The sequence below is a fragment of the Raphanus sativus genome, unplaced genomic scaffold (genome assembly GCF_000801105.2).
Source record: "Raphanus sativus cultivar WK10039 unplaced genomic scaffold, ASM80110v3 Scaffold1482, whole genome shotgun sequence".
NCBI lineage: Eukaryota > Viridiplantae > Streptophyta > Magnoliopsida > Brassicales > Brassicaceae > Raphanus > Raphanus sativus.
Window position 1 is genome coordinate 1 of NW_026616792.1, and position 21,804 is coordinate 21,804.

Genomic DNA, 21,804 nt, shown 5'->3' on the forward strand with positions numbered 1-21,804 from the left:
CAATGAACATATTAAAAAAACAGTAAAAACCACCACAATATCCAAAAACAAGACTCAAACTCAGAATAAGAAATCAGATTTATGTTTCTCTAACCATTTGACACTAATTATTTCTAAGGATGTGGCCTTAAAATTTTGTAAATAATTGGTGTCAAGCTTCACGAGCTTTATTGAAGGGACGGCCCTATTTACCAATGAATTAAGATTTAGGGGGATGTATTCAATTTAGTATTTGAGGTGATTTGATTTTTAATGGAGTTTTAGATGATTTTAATAAGTTGCAGAGATTTAAGTGATTTTTGTTAAACTACTCTAGAATATCACCTAAAATAATGGGATTTGAGTTTTATTTTTTTAACTAAGAAACTCCACCCAAACACCCTAAAATCACTTCAAAATTTTAAAATCCCACAACTTAAAATATTTTCAATAACAGTGGATTTCAGAGTACTTTACGAAATGTTAAGTTCAATAACAGTGGATTTTAGAGTACTTTACGAAATGTTAAGTTCAATAACAGTGGATTTTAAATGAGTTTTTAAAATTCATGTTTGAATAACAATGGATTTGTCATTTTAATACAAATCACCTGAAACTCTCGATTGAATACACCCTCCTTAGTGTTTTGATGATGATATTTAAAAAAATAATAATTTTGCAATTACTATTATTTTTATTTATTTTATTTTTTTTTTTAAAAAAAAATATTGAATATAAAAAATGAATTTTTATTGATTAGTGAACTTACGTGTTTACACTATTGAGTAAACCCAAAAATTACTCTACCTAGTACTACCACAATGCCCATTGAAAGATTCGTCAGGAAAAGATGATCTAGCATTTCCTTTAACAACTTTTCTAGTTAACAGTAACTTTCACAACAATCGAAACAAAATAAAATACTACAAAAAGACGCGGTTAACAGACTAGTGGTAAGGGCAACAACATACTAAAATATTAATCACAGTTACAACAATACAATATGCTTAACCAGTGGGGTTAGCCTAGTGGTACTTGAGAGAGCTTCGGCCTCAATACGGTCCCGGGTTCGATTCCCACTGGCCACACGGATATGGGTCCATTGCTTTCGACTCATTTGAATGCCCAGGAGAGGGTCTATCCGTGGGCTGTACCTCCACCCGGGGGTTAAGCTTGTGTCATCATTGACCCGGGTTTAACCCTTTTTTTAGCAAAAAAAAAAAAAACAATACAATATGCGATTGTTTTTTTTTCATCCAATACAATAAGACAACTAAAAGTTATGATATTGTCGTACTGACATAAACAAGTAAGAAGACAACTCGTTCTTTTATGGCGGGCGGTCATGTCAATTTTGATATCAATGTCACAATATCTATTTTTTTTCTTTTTGCTTTGATTTTGCAATAAAATTGAATTTGGTTATTTAAATAAAATATTACTTTTAAAAAAATTTTATTTTGAAAGTGATAATTCATAGACTCACATTTTATTTTATAGATTTAATTATTTGTTTTTTTCTCTTAAAATATCCACTACTGTATTATTTGTACTTTTTGTCTTGGGTTCTTTGTCTCTTCATTTAAATTCCAAGATATAATTATGTCTTGTAAAAGGATAATTGAATTTCGAAAAGAATTTTGTTGATAGAGAAACTAAATAATACATTGTTGCAACAAAACATTAATTGAATAAATTATTCAATTAGTGCTTGGTCGAATTAAGAAACTAACACACAACAAAACTCTTGAAAAGAGTCAATAATATTGAAAAAGAAATTAAAAACAAGAATCAAGAATCACTTAACGAATCGCAAAGAACACGAGCAGATTCATCAAAACACATATAGGAAAATAGTTTCTTAATCTAGTAGAAGAATCAGATTTCTTCATCTTAATCCCTTTCTTATGAGCTTTAACCCCATCTCCGTTGACTTCAACATCAGCACCAACCTCGATTCCATATCTCTTGGTTTTCCAGAAAATAATCTTGAACCTCACCTGTGTCTTCAGATCCATCCTAAAAACCGCCGATCCGTTAGACAAAACCGCTCGTGAGACCGTCTGGTTGTTCACAGGAAGAGTCTGACCCCACTTCTTGGCTTTCTTCTTGTGTCCTTGATAGAATCTTGGCACTGTGTAGTTAGCAACAGAGGAGTTGGTGTTGGAGAAAGAAAGGTGGACATCGTCGTAGTAGATGCCTTGGTCTCTGTTTGGATTAGCGAGACGGACCATGAAGTTGAGAGTGGTGTTGAGCCGTGAATGCGCATCTAAGGATTTGTTAAGGGAAGGAACATAAAAGTATTCGATGGAGCATTTGGGTTTGTCTGCACGGAGGCTGAGCCATAAGAAGAGAGAAGTGAGACCAGCAGTGAAGATGAAGCTGAGGCAGCAGCTACAACAGCTTCTTCCACCACTGTCTGTGTCTTGGTCTATATCCATTGAGTTTGGGAAATTTTATGTTTATTTGTTTGAATGATTTGAAGCGGTTTTATAGATTAGATTACTCGGTCTGTTGGTTGGGGATTTCTTTAGCTGATATTTCAAGTTGACTCCAAGAGACGACCAAGTGGACACACCCACGCGGTTAGCCAAATAAAAACAAATTATTTGACGTAAGAAATAAATAAAATAAAAATGGCAACGACTTTTAAATTATAACTATAAACAACAACTAGGTATGTTAAATAACAGAAAACCGATTCTTATTGCATTTTTAATATCTTATAAGGAAAAAGAATACTACTGAGTTAAGCTTAACACCACAAATATAAGAGCACAATTATTTGCAGGTTCTCAACTTGGATATAAAACAAAAAATATTTTATTGAGTAGGTATATATCCGTATATTAAATTTCCACTCAAAAATTTCTCAAATTTTTAAATGGGATATTTAATACTTAATTAAATAGTATTTTTAATCTACTTATCAGATATAGAGGTTAATATTTTCAATGGTTCTGCTTTGAAAACACGTAAGAAAAACTTTATATGGTTATAATGAATAAAGAAGAAGAGCATTAATTTTTTTTGTCATTATTAAGAAATCACACCATTTATGAAGAACAATATTTCTTTCTATTGTTTTTTAGAGTATTAGTGAACAAATTTGTTTCTCACTAAATTTGAAAGGGAGAAATTATTTCTTTTTGTTAATACTATTTTATTTCTATCCATTCTTTTGGCTTTTCTTAATCCTGTTATAGTTACATGTTTAGACCCTAAAAGTCTTCAAAATTGGTGAAATTGTTTAAAGATAATAAATGTCATATTTCTTTATGCATACAAACATCAGGTCATCACAAATACAGTTTATTGTCCTGTTCGAGTAGACAAATCATTATAGGATTTCATTTTGTAAATAAAGAACAAAAAAACAAAAAACAGAGTTAGTTTCATTTCGAAAACAATCGAAGCGGTTTTTAGTTAACAGACAAATAAGAAGCTACGTTCCAAAATTAGCAATTGTCTTAAACACACATTCTTACATGTCCTCTCCGCGTGACCACCAAATAAAACCAGAGGCTCGTATCAAAGCTAACTATTATGAACCTCTTCTCCAACCTTCTTCCCTTCTTTCAGTTAAAACTTTTGGATTCTCAATCTTTTTTACAGGTTTCTTCACACTGAAACCTTCATCGTTTGATTAAATCTTCGCCTTTGTGAGAGGCTAGGTTGATTCCTTGTTTTTTTTTCCCTTTCTCTCGCTGCCTTGCGGTTGAAGTAATCACAAGGCGGTGAGGAAGAAAGGTCAAAATTCAAACGATGAAGGTTATTGAAGTTAAAACGGGAATGAAGATACCTTGGAACGCACGCCATACATTAACTCTGTTGATTTTGTTATCATCAATTCTTATTCTTTGCAACGGCCAAGATTATGGAACACCAACCGAAGACGGAGCAGGAGGAGGCGAGCCGCCGCCTGAGATGGCGCATTGCAATGGTATTTTCATGAGCTACAGCTTTGGCAGCCGCGAAAGAGAGTACCCTCACGTTAAGAACGTGACAGCACAATCATGGGCGTTTAAAGCGTCTGCGATGATTGTAAACGCGGGGAAAGAAGAGCTCACGGGATGGCAAATGTTTATAGGGTTTCGTCACAAGGAACTGATCGTTTCTGCGACTGGTGCGTCTCCAATGGACGGAGATTTTCCTCTGGATGCTAGCAATGGAACCACGTTCGTTGGTTCTCCTAACACGGATTTGAAAACCTCTATTGTAACCGCAGGTGATTTTACTCAGATATCGACGAATATCGAAATCACCGGGACTCTTTTCGGGGTTGCAAAGGGGGCCACACCCATGCCAAGAACACTTAAGCTCGTCAACGACGGTTGGGAATGTCCTGCCGCCAAGAGAAAAGGTTAGATCATACTAAACTTGATTTCTTGAAACACAAGTAACATATGTGTGCATTTTTAGGTTAAGTGTTCAACAACACAACGCTTGACTTTTTTATCCATCAATTATAATTTGGAAGTTTTTTTTTAATCAATGCGAAACGTAATCTTCCGTTCATATTTATAATTTATAGAGATGTTTTTATAAATTGAATGTAATTTTTAAAACGGTAACAGGAGGCAGTATGAACGTTTGTTGCAAGAGAAACCCTAAGTTCAAGGTCAAGACAGGGCCAAAGACAAAGTTTGCACCGAGAAGACACGGTGATCTGAACATAGTCTACGATGTGCTGCAATCATTTGCCAGTAACTACTTAGCCCAAGTGACCATCGACAACGAGAATCCGATCGGGCGTTTAGACCGTTGGAACCTGACATGGGAATGGACGCGAGGAGAGATTATAAACACGATGCGAGGGGCTTACACATACAAAAGAGATCCATCTGAATGCCTTTACAGCAAAGCTGGACAATACTACAAAGACTTAGACTTCTCTCAGGTCATGAATTGTCAGAAGAAGCCAGCCATTTCTGATTTGCCTCCTGAGAGGAAGGATGATGACGTGACGGGCAAGTTACCTTTCTGTTGCAAAAACGGAACTCTTTTGCCACCTCTTATGGATCCGTCGAAATCCCGATCTATGTTTCAGTTGCAGGTAAATAATCTCTTTCGTTGAAAAGATATGCCCTGAATCGCATATAGTTAGGGACTTAGGGTTGTGAATTTTTAGTTGTTGTCAGTACTTCAGTGGTTTTAAACCCGAGCAGGGGACTTCCTGAGTTACTGGATAACTTCTAAATTAAAATAAGCCAAAAGAAAATAGCAAAGTTAAAATAAATTTATCAATGAAAATCAACTAATAACTAATCAAGTCAACCAATTTTAGTTTTTCTATTTATCTTATTTTTCATCTTCTTCAAGGGCTTTAGTGAAATTTTTATTGAAATATAAATTTACATAGAATTTAAAAAAAAAATTATTTTAAATAAGATCATTTACCGGTTCAACCAATATCCTGATTGCATATTGTAAGTTTTTCTTGAGTTTTTTCGATTTTCTTATTATTAGTGTTTTTTTTATTTAAATCTGAACCGCATAATGGGTTACTCTACCCACTAGTTTTGGTTCAACCATGGTTCTTGCCCGGATCTAAAAAAATGTTTTTTTTTGTTCTTATGTGCTAGGTTTTCAAGTTACCTCCGGATCTAAACAGAACAGCTCTATATCCACCTCAACATTGGAAAATCGACGGAGTTCTCAATCCGCAGTACAAATGCGGGCCACCGGTTCGGGTTGACCCGTCACAGTTCCCGGATTCTAGCGGTCTACCGGCAGTAACCTACGCCATATCCAGCTGGCAAGTTGTCTGCAACATAACCAAACCTAAAGCTCAGGCCTCAAGATGTTGTGTCTCTTTCTCAGCATTTTACAATAACTCTGCCATTCCATGCAACACTTGCGCTTGCGGATGCAATGACATTGATACAACCACTTGCAATGCTGACCGTAACCCACTCCTCCTCCCTCCCGACGCCCTCCTTGTTCCCTTCGATAACCGAACCCTAAAAGCCAAAGCTTGGGCCAAACAAAACCACATGCCAATACCTAAGAAACTCCCTTGTCCGGATAATTGTGGAGTCAGCATTAACTGGCACCTTAACACGGACTACAGAGACGGTTGGACGGCTAGGTTAACCGTTTTCAACTGGAGAGACTTCGCGTTTGAGGATTGGTTTGTAGCGGTTGAGATGGGAAAAGCAGGTCCAGGGTATGAAAACGTTTACTCCTTTAATGGCACACGTGTTCCACCAAACAACAGAACCGTTATGTTTCAAGGGTTACGTGATATGAACTATCTTGTGGGTCAAGTTAACGGAACCAATCCACTAAGAGACCCTCCCGTGCCGGGCAAGCAACAATCTGTTATCTCCTTTAAAAAGAAGAACATCAAAGGACTGAATATACCAGGAGGTGACGGTTTCCCCACCAAACTTTTTTTCAATGGAGAAGAATGTGCGCTTCCAAAACATTTCCCAAAGAAGAGCTCAGGACACAGACGCAGTATCAGTGTCTTGATGTCACTTGTTCTCGCTATGGCAGCGACTTTTGCACTAATGATGGATTAATTACTAAAGACATAACTAAACTTAGCATTATTGGTCAGTTTGGTGTTTTGATGCTGTTGCTCAACAGAGGAAGGAGCAGATGTGGGAAGATCTTTGTAATATGATTGATCTATATTGAAAAAATGGATATGTTGTATTATACTTTTGTCTGATCTTAGTCTTTTAATCTGGATTTTTTTTTTGATATATCTCTTTGTTCTTTAATATCATTATCTGGAATAGTACTAAAATAAAAAATCAAAGATGCAGAAGCAAGGAACAAAAGCTATTGACAGAAGAAGCAAGTCACATGAGATTCCAAACTAAAAAAGCATTTCTTGAAAGCATGCGTTTATGCTTTGCTTAGAATCTGAGAAATACAAGGAAAAGCTTCTCTGCAACATTTTCTCAAAAGCCTCATCTTTATATTAAAAACACTAACCTTTCATCATGTCTCATTAACAAATATACCACACTAAGTCCACATACATCTCTCTAGCACATCTTGATTACACATAACCTAAAGAACATGATGCTTCGTGGGTTAAGTCTCGTGTGTTTTTTCATGATTGTTAACAAAGCCTACGCTAGAGAATTTATGGTCGGTGGTGCAAAAGGTTGGACCGTTCCTTACGGGTCTCAAGTTTACAGTCAATGGGCAGAACAGAGCAGATTTCAAGTAGGAGACTCTCTAAGTAAGTTTCCACACTGTACTAACCATAATCATAGTTTTCTTTCATATATAAGTATATAACACAAACAACATGTATATAATCGCAGTGTTCGTCTACCAACCAAACCAAGATTCAGTGTTCCAAGTCACAAGACACGCTTACGACAGCTGCAACACAGATGCACCAACCGCTAAATTTTCTGATGGCAAAACTTCCTTCACACTAACCCACTCTGGACCATACTATTTCATCAGCGGAAACAAAGACAACTGCAACAAAAACGAGAAGCTCGTGGTCATCGTCATGGCTAACAGAAACGGCAAGACCAACGCTACATCATCATCACCACCGTCTCAAGCCCCGGCTCCCTCAGGAGAAGCCGCTCCTTCTCCGCCTATCACAAGCAACCTTGAGCCCCCAGCAACTTCGCCTACTCAAGAAACTCCAAACAAGGCAGCTTCCTCATCTTCTTCATTTGTCGCTGCTCTTCTTGGGGCAACTATTGCTTCCACTCTATTCCTACAGTAAGAAGTTTTTCTTTTGTCTTCTTTTCTCACTCTGTAAGGAGTCTTTTCCCATTCTCTTTTCACATGAGTTTGTGTCCATTGGTGTTTGTTGTTTGATTTTTTCCCCCATTTGTTTCTCATGTAAAATAAATAAAAAGTTCTACTTGTGTGCATAGTACTGAGACGTCATCTCTATTGTACATAGAGAAATGGAAGGATCAAGAAACTAAGATATTGTCATACAAAATTTTATTTCTATTCTCTGTAGAAACAGCTGTTTCAAATCAACACAGTCTGAGGTTTTCTTTCTATTCTCTGAGGCTTACTTATATTTATATATTTTTTGCAAGAAATATATAGTTTCTTATCATATTGAATTTGAAGCATTTAAATAAATTATGGAATGTATAATTGTATATCAGAATAATTATTTATTTTTTACAATTATTTACTCAGCGTTGGTAATTATAATGTCTAAACTATTTGAATGATCTTTGTCCTCAATTCATTTAGTAAAGTTTAAGAGATGTAATAGAAAAGAGAATTAAACACATTTTGTATCTTGTTCCATACACAACCAATACAAAAATAGATAAGTTATCACAAAGTGCTTTTTAAAAAAAAAAAAGTTATCACAAAGTGTTCGAGTGAAACCGTCAGTTTATCTAGACTTTATATCACCAATTTGACTTTTAGAATGGTTGTAGACTCTTCATTTTCTCTCTTTGTACTATGACGACGATCGTATTTGTACCACTAAAATGAACCGGATTTTTTATAAAATGGAAACTTCTACTTTATTAAAACAGAAGTACACGTATGGATTAACCCTACAATTTGCACAGTATTTACGCCTAAATGCCACTGAGAATTAAATTAAACTAACTAATTTAAGGCTTGTCTTTTCCAGTTGAGTTAATGTGTTGTCTTAATATAAATTAAGTTACATATTTTAATGTTGTCTTTTTCAGTTGAGTTAATGTGTTGTCCTAATATAAAATTTAATTTTCTTTCTCTACTAAATCAATTTCGAAATTATTTATAATTATATTAATGCTGTCTTTTCAGTTTAATAAATAAATTTCCTAATTCTAAATTTACCATATTTAATGATAATAAAAATCGCATATGATATGGTAGGAGATCACTATCTTTTAATATTCGAACTAAAACAATTTTTATGTTAAGTTTAAGTTTTTGCCATATATTATTCAAATTTATTTGTTATATAAATTTTTACTTTTATATTTTAAAATTTTTAATTTTTTAAACAATTCAAATGAGTTATCCGAGCCAGAACATGAACCGAAATTATAAATACCAAATGAAGCTAAAACCTTTCACCCCAAAAATTTAAAACCCAAAGAGACCTGAATCAAACCCAAATGAATATCCGAACGCCCATCTCTACTACAAGATATAGAAACTGAATCACTTTATTTATTTTCAAAAAATTATTTTCCATTGATTTTCTCATTAGTCTACAGTAATTATGAAAACTAATTATCAAAATCTAATCTGAAAATTATTGAACACGTAAACCCATTTATAATGAATTAGCAGTTAGATCAAATATATATTATATTATATTTCATTTTCTTACAAATTATAATCTTAATTTTTATATGTCACAAATTTGTTAAAAGTCTAACAATTATTTATTCTTACAAATTTTATAAGTAACATATCATGTTTAATAGCATACTAACCATATTGTGTATTTTCATATTTATCATTTAAAAACTTTGTTTGTTATATATCTTACACATACATCTAATCATATAAATGTTAGATTTGTTTAGGTGATCTCCAGTGTCGGTGATACATTTTACGTTAAACGCAAAAATATAAAATTACTTAATTTAATATGATTACATTTACAAAATAACATTTAGTACACCCAAATTAAGATTTCAAATTAAATACCGAGTGTGATTATTTTTTAACAAATTTATATTAATAGAAATTCCAAATATTTGGAATTCGAAAGCATTATGACCCACACCTATACTATTTTAATTAAGATAACTGAATTTATATAAGAATATTTTATTAAAATTTTAATTTTAATTTTTGTTATAACTGCAAAAATTAGTTTTCGATATAAATTTATTATCAAATATTACAAATACATCATTTAATACAAAAAAAAACTAAAAACAGAAAATAAATACCCGTGCGGACGCACGGGTCAAGATCTAGTCAATCATTAATTCATCGGACGTCAGGGCTTATCAAAAGTACATATATGCACGTGATTGTACCAATATAGCGACGCACTCGGAAACATGCTAATTTTTATTACACATGTTTGGAAATGTTTACAAATCTTACACTCTTGCTAGTGCATTCTCATACATAAAGTACATCATCTACCACTGATTCGACTTTCACTGCATTTACTAGTCCATTCTATAAATTTTACAGACAAAAATAATTCACAATGAAAAATTAATGATTATAAGTGAAAAATCAAATCAAAGTATCAACCAATATAGTTTGACAACATGGACAAAGGAACTAGGCAAAGTCCTCGCTTCTTCAATTCTGCGCAATAATCTTCATTCATTATTATCCCTTTCTTATTCAATCCCTTATCCTATAAAGCCCATAAAATATTTTTGTAAGCAGTCAGAACAATCATGTACAATTTCGTAAGTCGTAAGAATATCTTATAAAGTACAAAGCACATAAGATCAACGCATTAAGAAAAATATGGTATAAAACATGTTGAAAGATTCTTACCTCAGTTTTAGTAGTGTTCATGTTTTTTTCTTCTGTGGTATCGTCTTCCATCTCACTGTAACCCTGAACGAACAAGAATAATATATAACTCGTAAATAATCTCTCTCTCACACACATATGTGCATTGTCGTTTAGACATGTAGTAACAATGTGTGTATTATATTAAGATTGTCTTTTCTTTGGACTTACCTTCGTTCTTTTAGAAGGAGATGAAGCCGTGTCTTCTTCGACATAGGCCATAGGGGACGCAGCGTCTGAGATCATGGAAGAATCATCATAATGGCATGTACGATCTTCGGTTTCAAAGTAAATTGTCCAACTACTCTCTTCTAGATCCTCTTGCATTGTTCTCTTTTGAGTAGAGAATATCGTACGCCTTACGCAGTTGCTCAGTGCTGAGTTTTCCATTAGAACTTTCTTAGGGAAAAGCTTGATGGAGAGTGGTTGGATCTTGTAGAACGAAATGTGTGAGAAGCTAGAAATGGTATTTAGACTTTTGTTTGTCCAATTCTTTCAAAATGTGACAACTATATATTAAGGGAGGTAGATGTCATGAAACTTGTAGGTTCGCACAATTTGGCCCTTTAGTCTAATTATTGTTTATTTTATTACTTATGATAATATTATTTGTTGCTGGCAGTTGAGTAGTTTGATATCTCTGTGTGCAAGAACAAAGAAGTATATACAAAGGGAAGTGGAACACCTTCTTGTTGAATTAGTGAAGAATATAAATGTACACATCAACTTTGAGACTTGCTAGTTGCTACATTAAGTTTCATTAGTTAGAAGTTAAGACAATTTTTTAAAGCTAAGACTAAATTAACGTTAAATATATATAGATAAAAGAAGGTAACTATAATAGGTGAAGGCTAATACAGTTTCTGGTTGTAAATTTTTTTTTTTACAACCAAAAGGATTAAACCCGGGTCTATTAAAGATATAGATCTAATCCCCGGATGAAAGATGTAACCCACGGATAGAACTTTTTCCGGATATTCAAATGAGTCATAAACATGGACCTATATCCGCATGGCCATGTGTGGAACTAATAATCTCGCACTAAAAAGGAGTTAAACCCTGACCTGGACCATCAGGACACTCCTCTTCTAGTGGAGACCACTAGACCACTATAACGTGGTTTAGTTGTAAAAAATTTCCGATAAAAGTAAAGCAATTTAAATTATTTTTTTTTGTCATCAATTAAAAAAAAACTTTCCTGATAGTAATCATCACAAATCATTTTCGTATATTATCCCTGAAGAAAGTAATTTCAAATTTTCAATAAAATGATAAATTAAATTCATTAAGCTTATATATTCCGTTTATTAATAGTTTCCTCACTCTATGTATGTATAATCGAATATATCGTACTGTGATCGGTATCAAATATATATATATTCAAAATGTACAACAATTTTTTTGATATAGGGAAAGTGTTCTTTCAAATATAATCTTTATCAAAAGAAAATATGTATATAAAATGTATAGTCAACATGGATACATGTAATTCGTGGGGAACTGCTACTAAATTTAACGATAATATGGTTTATAACGTGGCAAGCAGATTTAATCTTCGTATACTTGAAAAAGACAACTCAAACAGAAAACAGAAAACGTGATGAAGGCAACACTACACCCTTTTTTTTTGACATCCACTATACCCTAATTAAAGACAAAACGATAGATGTATATATAATATATGGTCCTACATAAAGTCGGTCCACGTTCTTGAACCTTTATAGTCCGGCAGGATAATTCTTTTATTATCATATTGGTATTTTGGTTATAAAGCATGTACAGTGTTTCAAAAAACTGTTTAAAAAAAAAAGATTTATAAAGCATGTACAAACATATCGTAGTTTTTAGTCTGAGAGGCATGAAGTGTGCAAGATTGTAAGTGTTGAACCGAATCTTTGATGGGTGTTGTTAGTGGTACAATGATCGTATCCCTTCTCCATCAGCCATGTATGACGTAAGAGGCTCCGTCAGCTTTAGATTATTTTACCTAATTAATTTGGACTTTATTGTAGTGAATGTTTGACACGATGAATTATTATGAATCTATGGTGGTGGTGAAATATTTATAAGTATATAGGCTATCCAAGATTTTGCAGATCCAAGTTTTGTTTCGCATGATACATAGCGAAACTATAAACAAAGCAAACATTTTTGTTTTAGTTTTCAGTTGTCAATGAAGTTTGTTTACAATTTTACGTATCATCAATCGGTTTAATAGTTGGTTTTATAGAGCATTCTCATCTTCCACTCTATAATTTAAGTAAGAAGTGGAGTATGAACAAAAAATAAAAAAATCATCTATTTTTATTTTTTGTTTATACTTTGTTTTAGAGTAAATTGTGGAATAGGGATGGAGATGCTGAAAGTTTGTACATGTCAATTACAGTACTTTTGGAAAAAAATATAGTTTCTGAATCAACAAAACATTACTTTTAACGATTATTCAAAATCTCGTCAAAGGACGAAGTAAGAGTCTGTTATTAGCAAATTTATGACGATGATGCGTATGACTAAGAATCATGGTGGCCATTATACGATAATCGATGGTTTCTTAATTTCGAAAACCGTTTTGTCAAACAAATTAGTCTTCTTTAATGTGGTCAAACAGATTGACTTAAACTAATACTTTCGGATTAGTTTTTTTTTTTAATTTTTTTTTTTTTTGCTAAACTTTCGGATTAGCTTTTTTTTTTTACTTTCGGATTAGTTATTAGGGGATGTAAAGTTACTACTTTGTGTGCTCGATCGCCAAATATCTTGTCACTTTGAATGCATCTCATTCAATCGCACAGAATATATCATTATGTTACTGTACTAACAACATCAAAAATTCCCAGAAAAGTGTCGAATTACTAATAAGTGACTTCAAAATTTCTCAACATGTTGAAAGTTTCTCAAATAAAAAACAATATTTTTAATAATCTCTTCTAAAACTTTTTTATCTTACTTTTTTGTAAAAATTTATCTTTGTTTTTAAAATGAGACTTGTAGTAAGATAGTATTAATTAATAACAGTATTCTGAAAAACATAAATATACCACATAGTGATTTTACTTGCTTGTTAAAAAAAAGTGTTTTTACTTGCTACGTCAGCAGCACATGACGCGCCAGAGTAACAAAATCCGCATACGGCATGGAGGAACTCTTAACGCCGTCAGTAATTAAGTTGATACACTATCAACAATTTTCATTCTACTTTTATTTGCTAAAATCCTATTACTTTTCTGAGAATTTGGTTCTTTTATCTTTGATCATCACTCTATCCGTTTCAAAAAGTATATATTGTAAAGTTTCACAAATATTAATAAAATATTAAATTTTGGTTAAAGTGTATTATTTTATGATTAACTATTTCTAATTATTTTAGCCAATAAAACTAATAAATATAATTAATTTTGTTGATTTTATCATCATCAAACTGGTAAAAGTATATTAAAACAAAAAAACATTCTTTTCTAAAATATCATTTTCTGTTTTTTTTTTTATAATCCGAGAATGTCCAACTGCCAAAACTTAACCGACTAGTGTTTTATCTACCAACATCAGACATCAACAGGTCTGATTTGTTCACAATAAAATTTAAATATCCATATCATCTAATCAAACAAACAAATAAATATGAATTTGATAAATTTACAATCTGGAATGCTACCTTTTCAAGTGTACCGTACCACTCAATAAGATTATGTGGTTAACATAGATCTTTTTGCAAGAGAGATTCTCTGCTCTCCTCCAGTGCTGGCCAACCAGATAAATTAAATCTCACCTTCTTCCTCCGAAGTGTTAGATTCTCCAAGCCCTAAATTATGCTGGTGCTTTAAACGTGTAGCCTACGTTTCTAGATATAGGGTTAGGATTTAGGGTTCCAGATTGCTACATAGAAGGCTAGGTAACCAGAATGGTATGATGGAGAATCAAGTGAGGTAAAAGAAATCTGTTTGCTCTTTCATTTTGCAAATTTCCTGGCGTAAATTTTAAGCTCCTTAATGCCACCTTGCAGGCCTTATATTATGGATATTGGCAGCACCAACAAGACTTACATTAAGTGCTGAATTGCGGTTGCTTGTTAATTGTTTCTTTATCATTATTTTCAGATCAAAATGTTTTGTAATAAACTCTTTTTATTGTTACTTTTCCTTCCAGAAAGATCCTATAGAACCACAAAGCTACTATGAGCTTTGCGAGAAAGATACCACCAAGTTTGGTAACAGCAGGTATGCTAGTGAAGAAAGATACTCTGTGATCTATACTCCCATTAATCATTTTCTTACTTGTTTATGTACATTGTTTAACACAAGTGTTGCTTGTCATCTGCTTTTCTCGTTTTTTTATCTCAATGTCTTGACATAGTTTGCTCTTTTTGCAGCCGAGATTATCTACTGTGCTGGTGCAATCTCAACATTCTTATAGTAACATGTAGAAAACATTTTCTTAAATGTTACACTTACAAGAGATTTTAGTTTCTAATTATTGGTTTTCTTCTAAGTTGACCCTTTGCTAAGAGAAAAAAGTTGGCTTTTTGGTAATGAAAAGCTGCAGCATCTTTAGACATTGTTGGACCAAACTTAAAAGAAACACATCGAGACAGAACTGAGATTTACCAAGTAGGTACCAAAAAACAGACATGACTTCTCTGTAAGAAGAGGCTATTGAAGATTTTTGTCAAGCCTTTTGAGTGAGTGATCCAAGAATCACATCACGGATCTGCTCGCTGCTTGATCTGTCAAGAGCGGTTTCTTCCATCAGCGTCTTGAACTGTGAAGTCAGCGCCGGCTCTAAGAAGCTCCTCGAGCTTAGGCTTGTCTCTTTAGGCTACTAATTTCAAAAGTATAGGTACCTTCAACCGTAAGCATCCCCATGTAGTTGGAATACTGCAACACGCCAAGTAGCAACAAAGATATTTACTCTGTTTTGCTCACAAACGAGCTCTTGACAATTGCATTTATTCTATTTTCAAGAATATTCAGTGATTCAAGAAAACCTAGAAGTGAAGACAAACCTGCTTGAGAATTCTCTTTATGCTGCAGACCCTTTCTCTCTGCATAAATTACAAGAAATTGTGAATGCCATTCAAAATTCGAAGTGTCAAGAAGCAGAAAACTCTTCAAGAAATTACTTGCCACAAGCCTTACATTTTCTTACGCAAATTTGTGCATGATAATGGTTGTTGTAACTCCAAAACCTGATTCCATGATGATGTTTTACAGATTTGTGCAACGTATTATCAAGACATTAAGAAAATGCTTAAAGCATAGATCTTTCATCTTCTCTTTCTTTGTTCTTGTTATCTATTTCATTATTCTCTTCGCCTTTGTTCGTTCCTAAGAACTCAAGCGCAGTGACTACATCGCTCATCATCGGCCTCGTTTCCGCATCTTCTTGAAGACACATTGCTGCAACTGCAAGCGCTTGATACAATCCTTTGACCGGATACTTCCCTTCAAGCAACGGATCCGCCATCAACGTGAACTTTCTCCTATCTTTAAACAACGGACTCGCCTGTAATTTTTTTTAGCAAACCATCTGAGGTAAAAAAGAACCAAACAAGAGAGATCTTAAAGTTGATGAACGAACAACTTTGCGTTACTTATTACCCAAGTCACTAGATTCTGTTCTTGAGTTGGTTTCGTGGTGTCGATGACTCTTCTCCCTGTGATCATTTCCAAGAACACGACTCCGAAGCTGTAAACATCGGATTTAACTGTGAGCTGTCCCGTGAGAGCATACTCAGGGGCACAGTAGCCGTACGTTCCCATCACTCTCGTCGACACATGAGTCTCTCCACCGGTCGGACCAACTTTAGCTAAACCGAAATCTGAAAGCTTTGGGTTGAAGTCTTCGTCAAGTAATATGTTTGAGGCCTTGAAGTCTCTGTAGATCACAGGAGGATCAGCCGTTTCGTGTAGATACTCGAGCCCTCTAGCTGCACCTGATGCAATTTTCATCCTTGTGTCCCAATCCAACGGTTTCTTCTTGTTCCGCACCAATTCTTAAATAATAAAGAAGAGGTCATTAGTTTTCTTACAAAACTATATAATATATGATGTTTTGTAATGTTTTAAATGTATATATATATATATACCGAGAAGGTGATCTTCTAACGAGCCATTTTGCATATATTCATAGACAAGTATCCGTTGATCACCGTCTGCGCAATATCCAACCAAATTGACAAGGTTTTGATGATGCAAGAGACTCAACAGCATGACTTCAACAAGGAACTCTCTGTTTCCTTGGTAGCCATTCCTGTCTAGCTGCTTAACAGCAACAACCTAAATAATGCGAAGAATCATAATCAAATTAACAAGAATATGAAGGAGGTGTTGCAAAAGTATATATATACCTTTTCAGGGTTTTCTATGTGCCCTTTGTAAACCCTTCCGAAACCGCCTTCACCGAGCTGATTCTCGGGATCAAAGTTCTTGGTGGCGACACTGAGCTCTCTGAACGTAAAGATCTGAGCACTGATGTTCCCTTTCCCGAGTTTTGCTATCTCCTCTGATATGTATCTTCGCCTACTGCTATCTGCAAAGTATATATGTTAGCCTCTTTAGGTTAAAACATCTTGAAAATGGGTAACAAAGGAGACCTGTTTTAAAAGAGATGTTGTCAAATCTAGAAAGATTGTTATTTGCATGAATGCAGTCTTTGATGCTTGGTCTCGATGATGATCGTCTGGTAAAACGCCTCTCGGACATGCAACATAACAAGCAATTCAGTTTCATTGTTATAACGTATATGTTTTTATGTATCTTTCTGATTGATACTACAAGAAGATTATTGGTTACTCCAGTTTCATGGATTGGAAACCAAGATGGCAAAAGGGTTTCCTGAGAAAAAAAAAATAAGAACAAAAGGTTTGGCCTTTGAAGAAACCAAACGTTAATCTGGTCTCTTTTGGCCCCAAAAGAAGAAGAAAAAACAAAATTAGAATTATTTTTTCCTACTAAGAACCTTTATGTTGGATTGTTTATTTTATGTTTACTTGTTATTTTTCTTGAGAAAGGCAAAATAAATTGATGGTGAAGAATCCATTGGACTTTTTCCTATTGATACCCTCCAGATCTTTAAAGCTCCCATAATCCAGAGGGTATGTTGTATTTGTGAAAATCATTGCGAAATATTATGTTAAATTTATCATATAAACTTTGAATAAATATACTAAAAGTATTATTGTATTAAACGTAATATTTAAAGTGAAAGTATGAACATGGTATACAATTATTAAGAAATGTAATATTTATAGATTTATATTGATTTAGTAAGAATATAAGAGTAAAATATTACTCCCTCTGTTTTTAAATAATACATGTTTTGAGATTTTCACACTTTTTAATAAAACATATTAAAACTTACTTATTAGTGCATAGTTTTTTGTTATTTTATATTCCCTATATTTCTAAACCAATAAAATTTCAAGAAATGCAATTAATGTTTTTGAGATTCACAATTATTCATAATTAGTTGACCAAAATTACATTAAAAATATAAAAAATACATCTTTTTGAAACAAAAAAAAATCCTAAAACATACATCTTTAAAAAACAGAGGGAGTATTTATTATAGGTTAACTTTCATAAGATGATATTGAAAATCTTATAGTTAGGAATGATAAATACTCATATTAAAGATGTTACTTGATTAACATAGAAATGTAAATGATATATCAGAAACATTTCATTGTAAAATTGTCTGTAATAGTATGTTCTTCAAACTGATACACTGAAATTGACTCTTACGAAAAATATTATCTATTTTACCAAAAACAACTATAGAAATTTCAAGAAATCTGATTTTTAAAATTTCTTTATCAGAAACAAAAATAATAATTAAAGAGAGAGTGTTTTGTATAGGAGATTACAATAGCCATTGGAAAAAGTAAAATAGATAACTATGATAAAAGTTGCTAGAGCTAATTCAACAATATTTCAAATTACTAATGATATTTCTATTTTGCAATCAACATCTCAATAATTTTATACTATATTGAATATTCTAGGAAGATATGAAAATTTCTTGTTAAGAAATTAATTTCAATAAACATTTAGTTATGTTTGGTAGAAAGATATCTAAATCAACATAGAAAATACATTTACGAAGTACAAGGAATCATAAGTTAAGTTTGGAAGAGATAGATAGGCGTAAGTGTACAAGGAATTATAAGTTAAGTTTGGAAGAGATATATATGTTAAGTTTGGTACGGATATAGTTATGCTATATGGTGTACAATGATTGTACCATAGAGAATAAAACATGTGCTGTATTTTATTAGTTATTATGATTCTATGTCTGTGATGTAAACCAACAAACAGTGTATCACATTGCTGCTGCATAGCGTCAAGAAACTTTTCAGGACGATCTACCAATTAGGAGCATTGAAAAAAGAAAAAAAATCCATATTTGTGTCAAAAACAAGTCTTTGTCAAGATCGAGTCTTTTGTGTCAAGATCCAGTTTTTGTTTTTGTTTTGGGGTGTAAGAATCCCGATTTAGTTCTTTTAAAGTTAATACTATAAAAAGATATTTCTTTTGGTGGATTGTTATTGGTCATGTCAAAAGCTAGTTCTTGCTTCTCGTCCAGTTTCATGTTTGTAAAGTTGGATGTTTTCTCTTTTTAATCGAAAACCGTTAATGATATGTTTTTTGTTTTTGTTGTTTGGATGTTTGGTGTTTGTTACTTTTTGTATATGATTATGCAGATGTTATTTGATCCTTCAAGACTTGGACAGATATCGAAGATGTCACCATGCAAGTTACGAAACGTTAGAACATTGTGTTACAAGGTATTACCTTTTACAAAGAGAAAAAAAGAATAACATGGACTGCTTGCTTGTTTTCTTTATACCGTCGATTATTATTAGATAAAAAAATACTAAATATTGAATGTTTTAATTCGGGTTTCTCTGTTCTGGTTCTCAAACTCATTTTCCACCTCTCCCTCCACCGGTGAGAGATGGATTGTACCATTTCTTGCTTTAGTGAGTAGCTTAATGGACTAGTGAGGTTTTTGAGGTGTCGTTCTGGATGCACGAGCTCCTTTAGGCGTGTGCTACGGTGGGTTTAATCAACGGTGGAGCCGTGGCGGAGATTCTTTCCGGCGGCTCCTCGGTTTAGTTCTGGGACTTTCGATTTCGGTTAGGTGTAGGACTTAATGGATTTCGGTTTGGTCTTGGTCATTCTGATTCGTTTTTTCAATCAAATTTAATCTGTATATCGTTGAACCATACCCGGTTATAGGTTGCTTATTATATCATATAATATTTAAATTGAACCGACAGGAGTAATAAATATAATATTAATATAACCGGTTTAGTTTGGTCATTCTGATTTCGTTTTTTCAATCAATTAAATCTGTAAACCGTTGAACCAAACCTGGTTCTGGGTTGTTAGTATATCAATATAATATTTAAATGGAACCGACAGGAGTAATAAATATAATCGGTTTAGTGTTTTGGTTATCGATTATTATTGTTGGTATGAGCAAAAGACGACGATTTACATTCTTCTCAGATCTCTTTTCTTTATCTATTCAGATGTGTTTGCGACAGAAACGAAACAGAGAGAACAGAACTACTGTATATATGTTTTTTTTGTCGGTGTGTGTCTAATCTTCAATTTTGATTTGTACAGGCAGAACTTCCACGAAAACTTTCTCCTCAGCTACAGTTAGAGGGAAGAGAATGTGAAGATCTCAAGAAGAGCTTTAGAAGTCTTTTGGAGCATTCAATCAAGTGGAGAATTCCATCAAATCACATGACCTTCATGATGAAGGTGATCAACACAGAGGACTGCAAGTGGCTCGTTTAGGAGAAACGGACAGTGAGAGGAAGGTCATCAAGCATCTAATGTTGAAAACATTCAACTCACAGCTGAAGAGAAAAAGTTGTTTTCCAAAGACTACAGGAAGTTCATGACTCAAGACAAGGAAGAATCAGACCTTAAGAGCAGAAGGACAGTGGGACTTCAACTCTTCAGAAGCCTTGATAGCCAAAGGAAGTCAAAGGGTTATTGAGTTGTCCAGAACAGAGGTGTGCAAACTTGTTGCAAAGTCACCTGCTGATGGGAATTATCCATCAGGGGGATGGAGAGCAAAAGAAGGTGGATTCAGGTTAGCTTCTGTGCTTTCAGAGCTAAATGCCCTTGATGTGTACTCTTTTGCTGCTGATCACATCACCGAACCACTCTCCCTGTTGTTGTCACATAATGAGCAACCATCTATTCTAAGGGCAGCTTGTTTGAGGTTTCTGTATGTTGCTGCACGCCATGACCGCATCTCAAGTTGGAGTGGAAATAAGTGGTTGTTCTGCTGAAGACGAACCTTGGAGAATCTTGGAGCGTGGTCCACTCATATGCTGCTATAGTTCTGAGCGTTCTATTGGTGAAGGAAGGTAAAAGGGCGCATAAGCTGTTTAGGGCATCTGAGATCTCTACCGTGGCTGTAACCCTTGTCAACAAGTTGGAGGTCCAAGGTGATGACTGTTACTGGAGTAAGAGAAGTCACTCTCATCACTCATGCTCTCACAAGATTGCTCTGCCATATTGAAGCTTTTTCTGGAGATGAAGAAGCTGAGAAACTCTGGGGCCAGTTACTGCAGAACCTGTTGGCTCTTGCTTCAGCCAACCACAATGAGATCTTCTATGCTGCTGAAGACCCACTCTTCTTCATGGCTTATTCTTTGGATGAGGTTGCTTCTTCAAGCAGCACCATGGCAGGTTCGTACAGATCATGGTAGAGACTCTTAATGACACAAGCAAGGCGTATTTGAACCATCTATGGACTCTTTACGAGATGTAAGTGTTCAATGTTCTGTTTTTAAGATTCTCGATACAGTTACTATCTTTATAGGACTTGAGATAGCTTTAATCTTTTTTTTTTTTTAGTTCTCGCAATCCCAAGCCGTGATGAAGACAAAAGGACAGCAAGATTGAAGAGCTTGAGGATGAACGAACTTCTTTTCTTTTCTTTTTTTCCTTATCGTTGCTTGTTTTAGGAGTTCAACTAGACTTGCTTGGTTGTGTTCTGGAAACTTCTTTCTATCTATGCTTTTGATAACTTCTCTCATGTTCTGGTTCTGGTTCTGGTCTGGGGGTGTGTTTACATTCACATCTGAGAAGATCAAATTTGCTTTTATGTAAGACTCTTGTCATGTTTCACGTTTTGTTTGACTATTTTGGTAGCTTCCTTCTCTCATGTGTTTTTGACATTCATACTGAGAAGATCACATTTACTTTTTAAGTAACTTGTCATGTTTTTTGGTTTTGTTTCACTACTTGGATTTTGAAATATTGTCTCAAATTCTATCTTACAATGAGCCTGATTCAAAACAGAGCAGATTATACAAAAAACCTTCTGATCATGATGTCTGGACGTGGAAGC

General features: G+C 33.9%; 5 protein-coding genes across 5 annotated transcripts; 2 read left to right on the plus strand and 3 right to left on the minus strand.

The window, feature by feature from the left end:
• Positions 1–1,605: 1,605 nt before the first annotated feature.
• On the minus strand, positions 1,606–2,486 carry LOC108809053 (protein NDR1). Its single transcript, XM_018581178.2, has one exon. The coding sequence runs from the start codon at positions 2,418–2,420 to the stop codon at positions 1,782–1,784; it is 639 nt and encodes a 212-aa protein (XP_018436680.1). The 5' UTR covers positions 2,421–2,486; the 3' UTR covers positions 1,606–1,781.
• A 1,076-nt stretch (positions 2,487–3,562) lies between these two features.
• LOC130504293 (COBRA-like protein 10) lies at positions 3,563–6,672 on the plus strand. The gene is made up of 3 exons (XM_056998902.1): positions 3,563–4,342; positions 4,557–5,035; positions 5,565–6,672. Exons 1-3 carry the CDS (start codon positions 3,745–3,747, stop codon positions 6,504–6,506), a joined length of 2,019 nt encoding a protein of 672 aa, XP_056854882.1. The 5' UTR covers positions 3,563–3,744; the 3' UTR covers positions 6,507–6,672.
• Positions 6,673–6,932: 260 nt separating this feature from the next.
• Positions 6,933–7,838, plus strand: LOC130504292 (early nodulin-like protein 9). Its single transcript, XM_056998901.1, has 2 exons — positions 6,933–7,180; positions 7,266–7,838. The coding sequence occupies exons 1-2, from the start codon at positions 7,015–7,017 to the stop codon at positions 7,685–7,687; spliced, it is 588 nt and encodes a 195-aa protein (XP_056854881.1). The 5' UTR covers positions 6,933–7,014; the 3' UTR covers positions 7,688–7,838.
• A 2,312-nt stretch (positions 7,839–10,150) lies between these two features.
• Positions 10,151–10,869, minus strand: LOC130504294 (vascular-related unknown protein 3-like). Its single transcript, XM_056998903.1, has 3 exons — positions 10,600–10,869; positions 10,411–10,473; positions 10,151–10,264 (listed from the first exon to the last, which is right to left on the minus strand). The coding sequence occupies exons 1-3, from the start codon at positions 10,816–10,818 to the stop codon at positions 10,151–10,153; spliced, it is 396 nt and encodes a 131-aa protein (XP_056854883.1). The 5' UTR covers positions 10,819–10,869.
• A 4,039-nt stretch (positions 10,870–14,908) lies between these two features.
• LOC108809781 (probable serine/threonine-protein kinase PBL23) lies at positions 14,909–17,389 on the minus strand. Its single transcript, XM_018581924.2, has 7 exons — positions 17,018–17,389; positions 16,772–16,953; positions 16,511–16,700; positions 16,023–16,417; positions 15,561–15,927; positions 15,428–15,466; positions 14,909–15,299 (listed from the first exon to the last, which is right to left on the minus strand). The coding sequence occupies exons 1-5, from the start codon at positions 17,151–17,153 to the stop codon at positions 15,673–15,675; spliced, it is 1,158 nt and encodes a 385-aa protein (XP_018437426.1). The 5' UTR covers positions 17,154–17,389; the 3' UTR covers positions 14,909–15,299; positions 15,428–15,466; positions 15,561–15,672.
• Between the last annotated feature and the right edge of the window lie 4,415 nt (positions 17,390–21,804).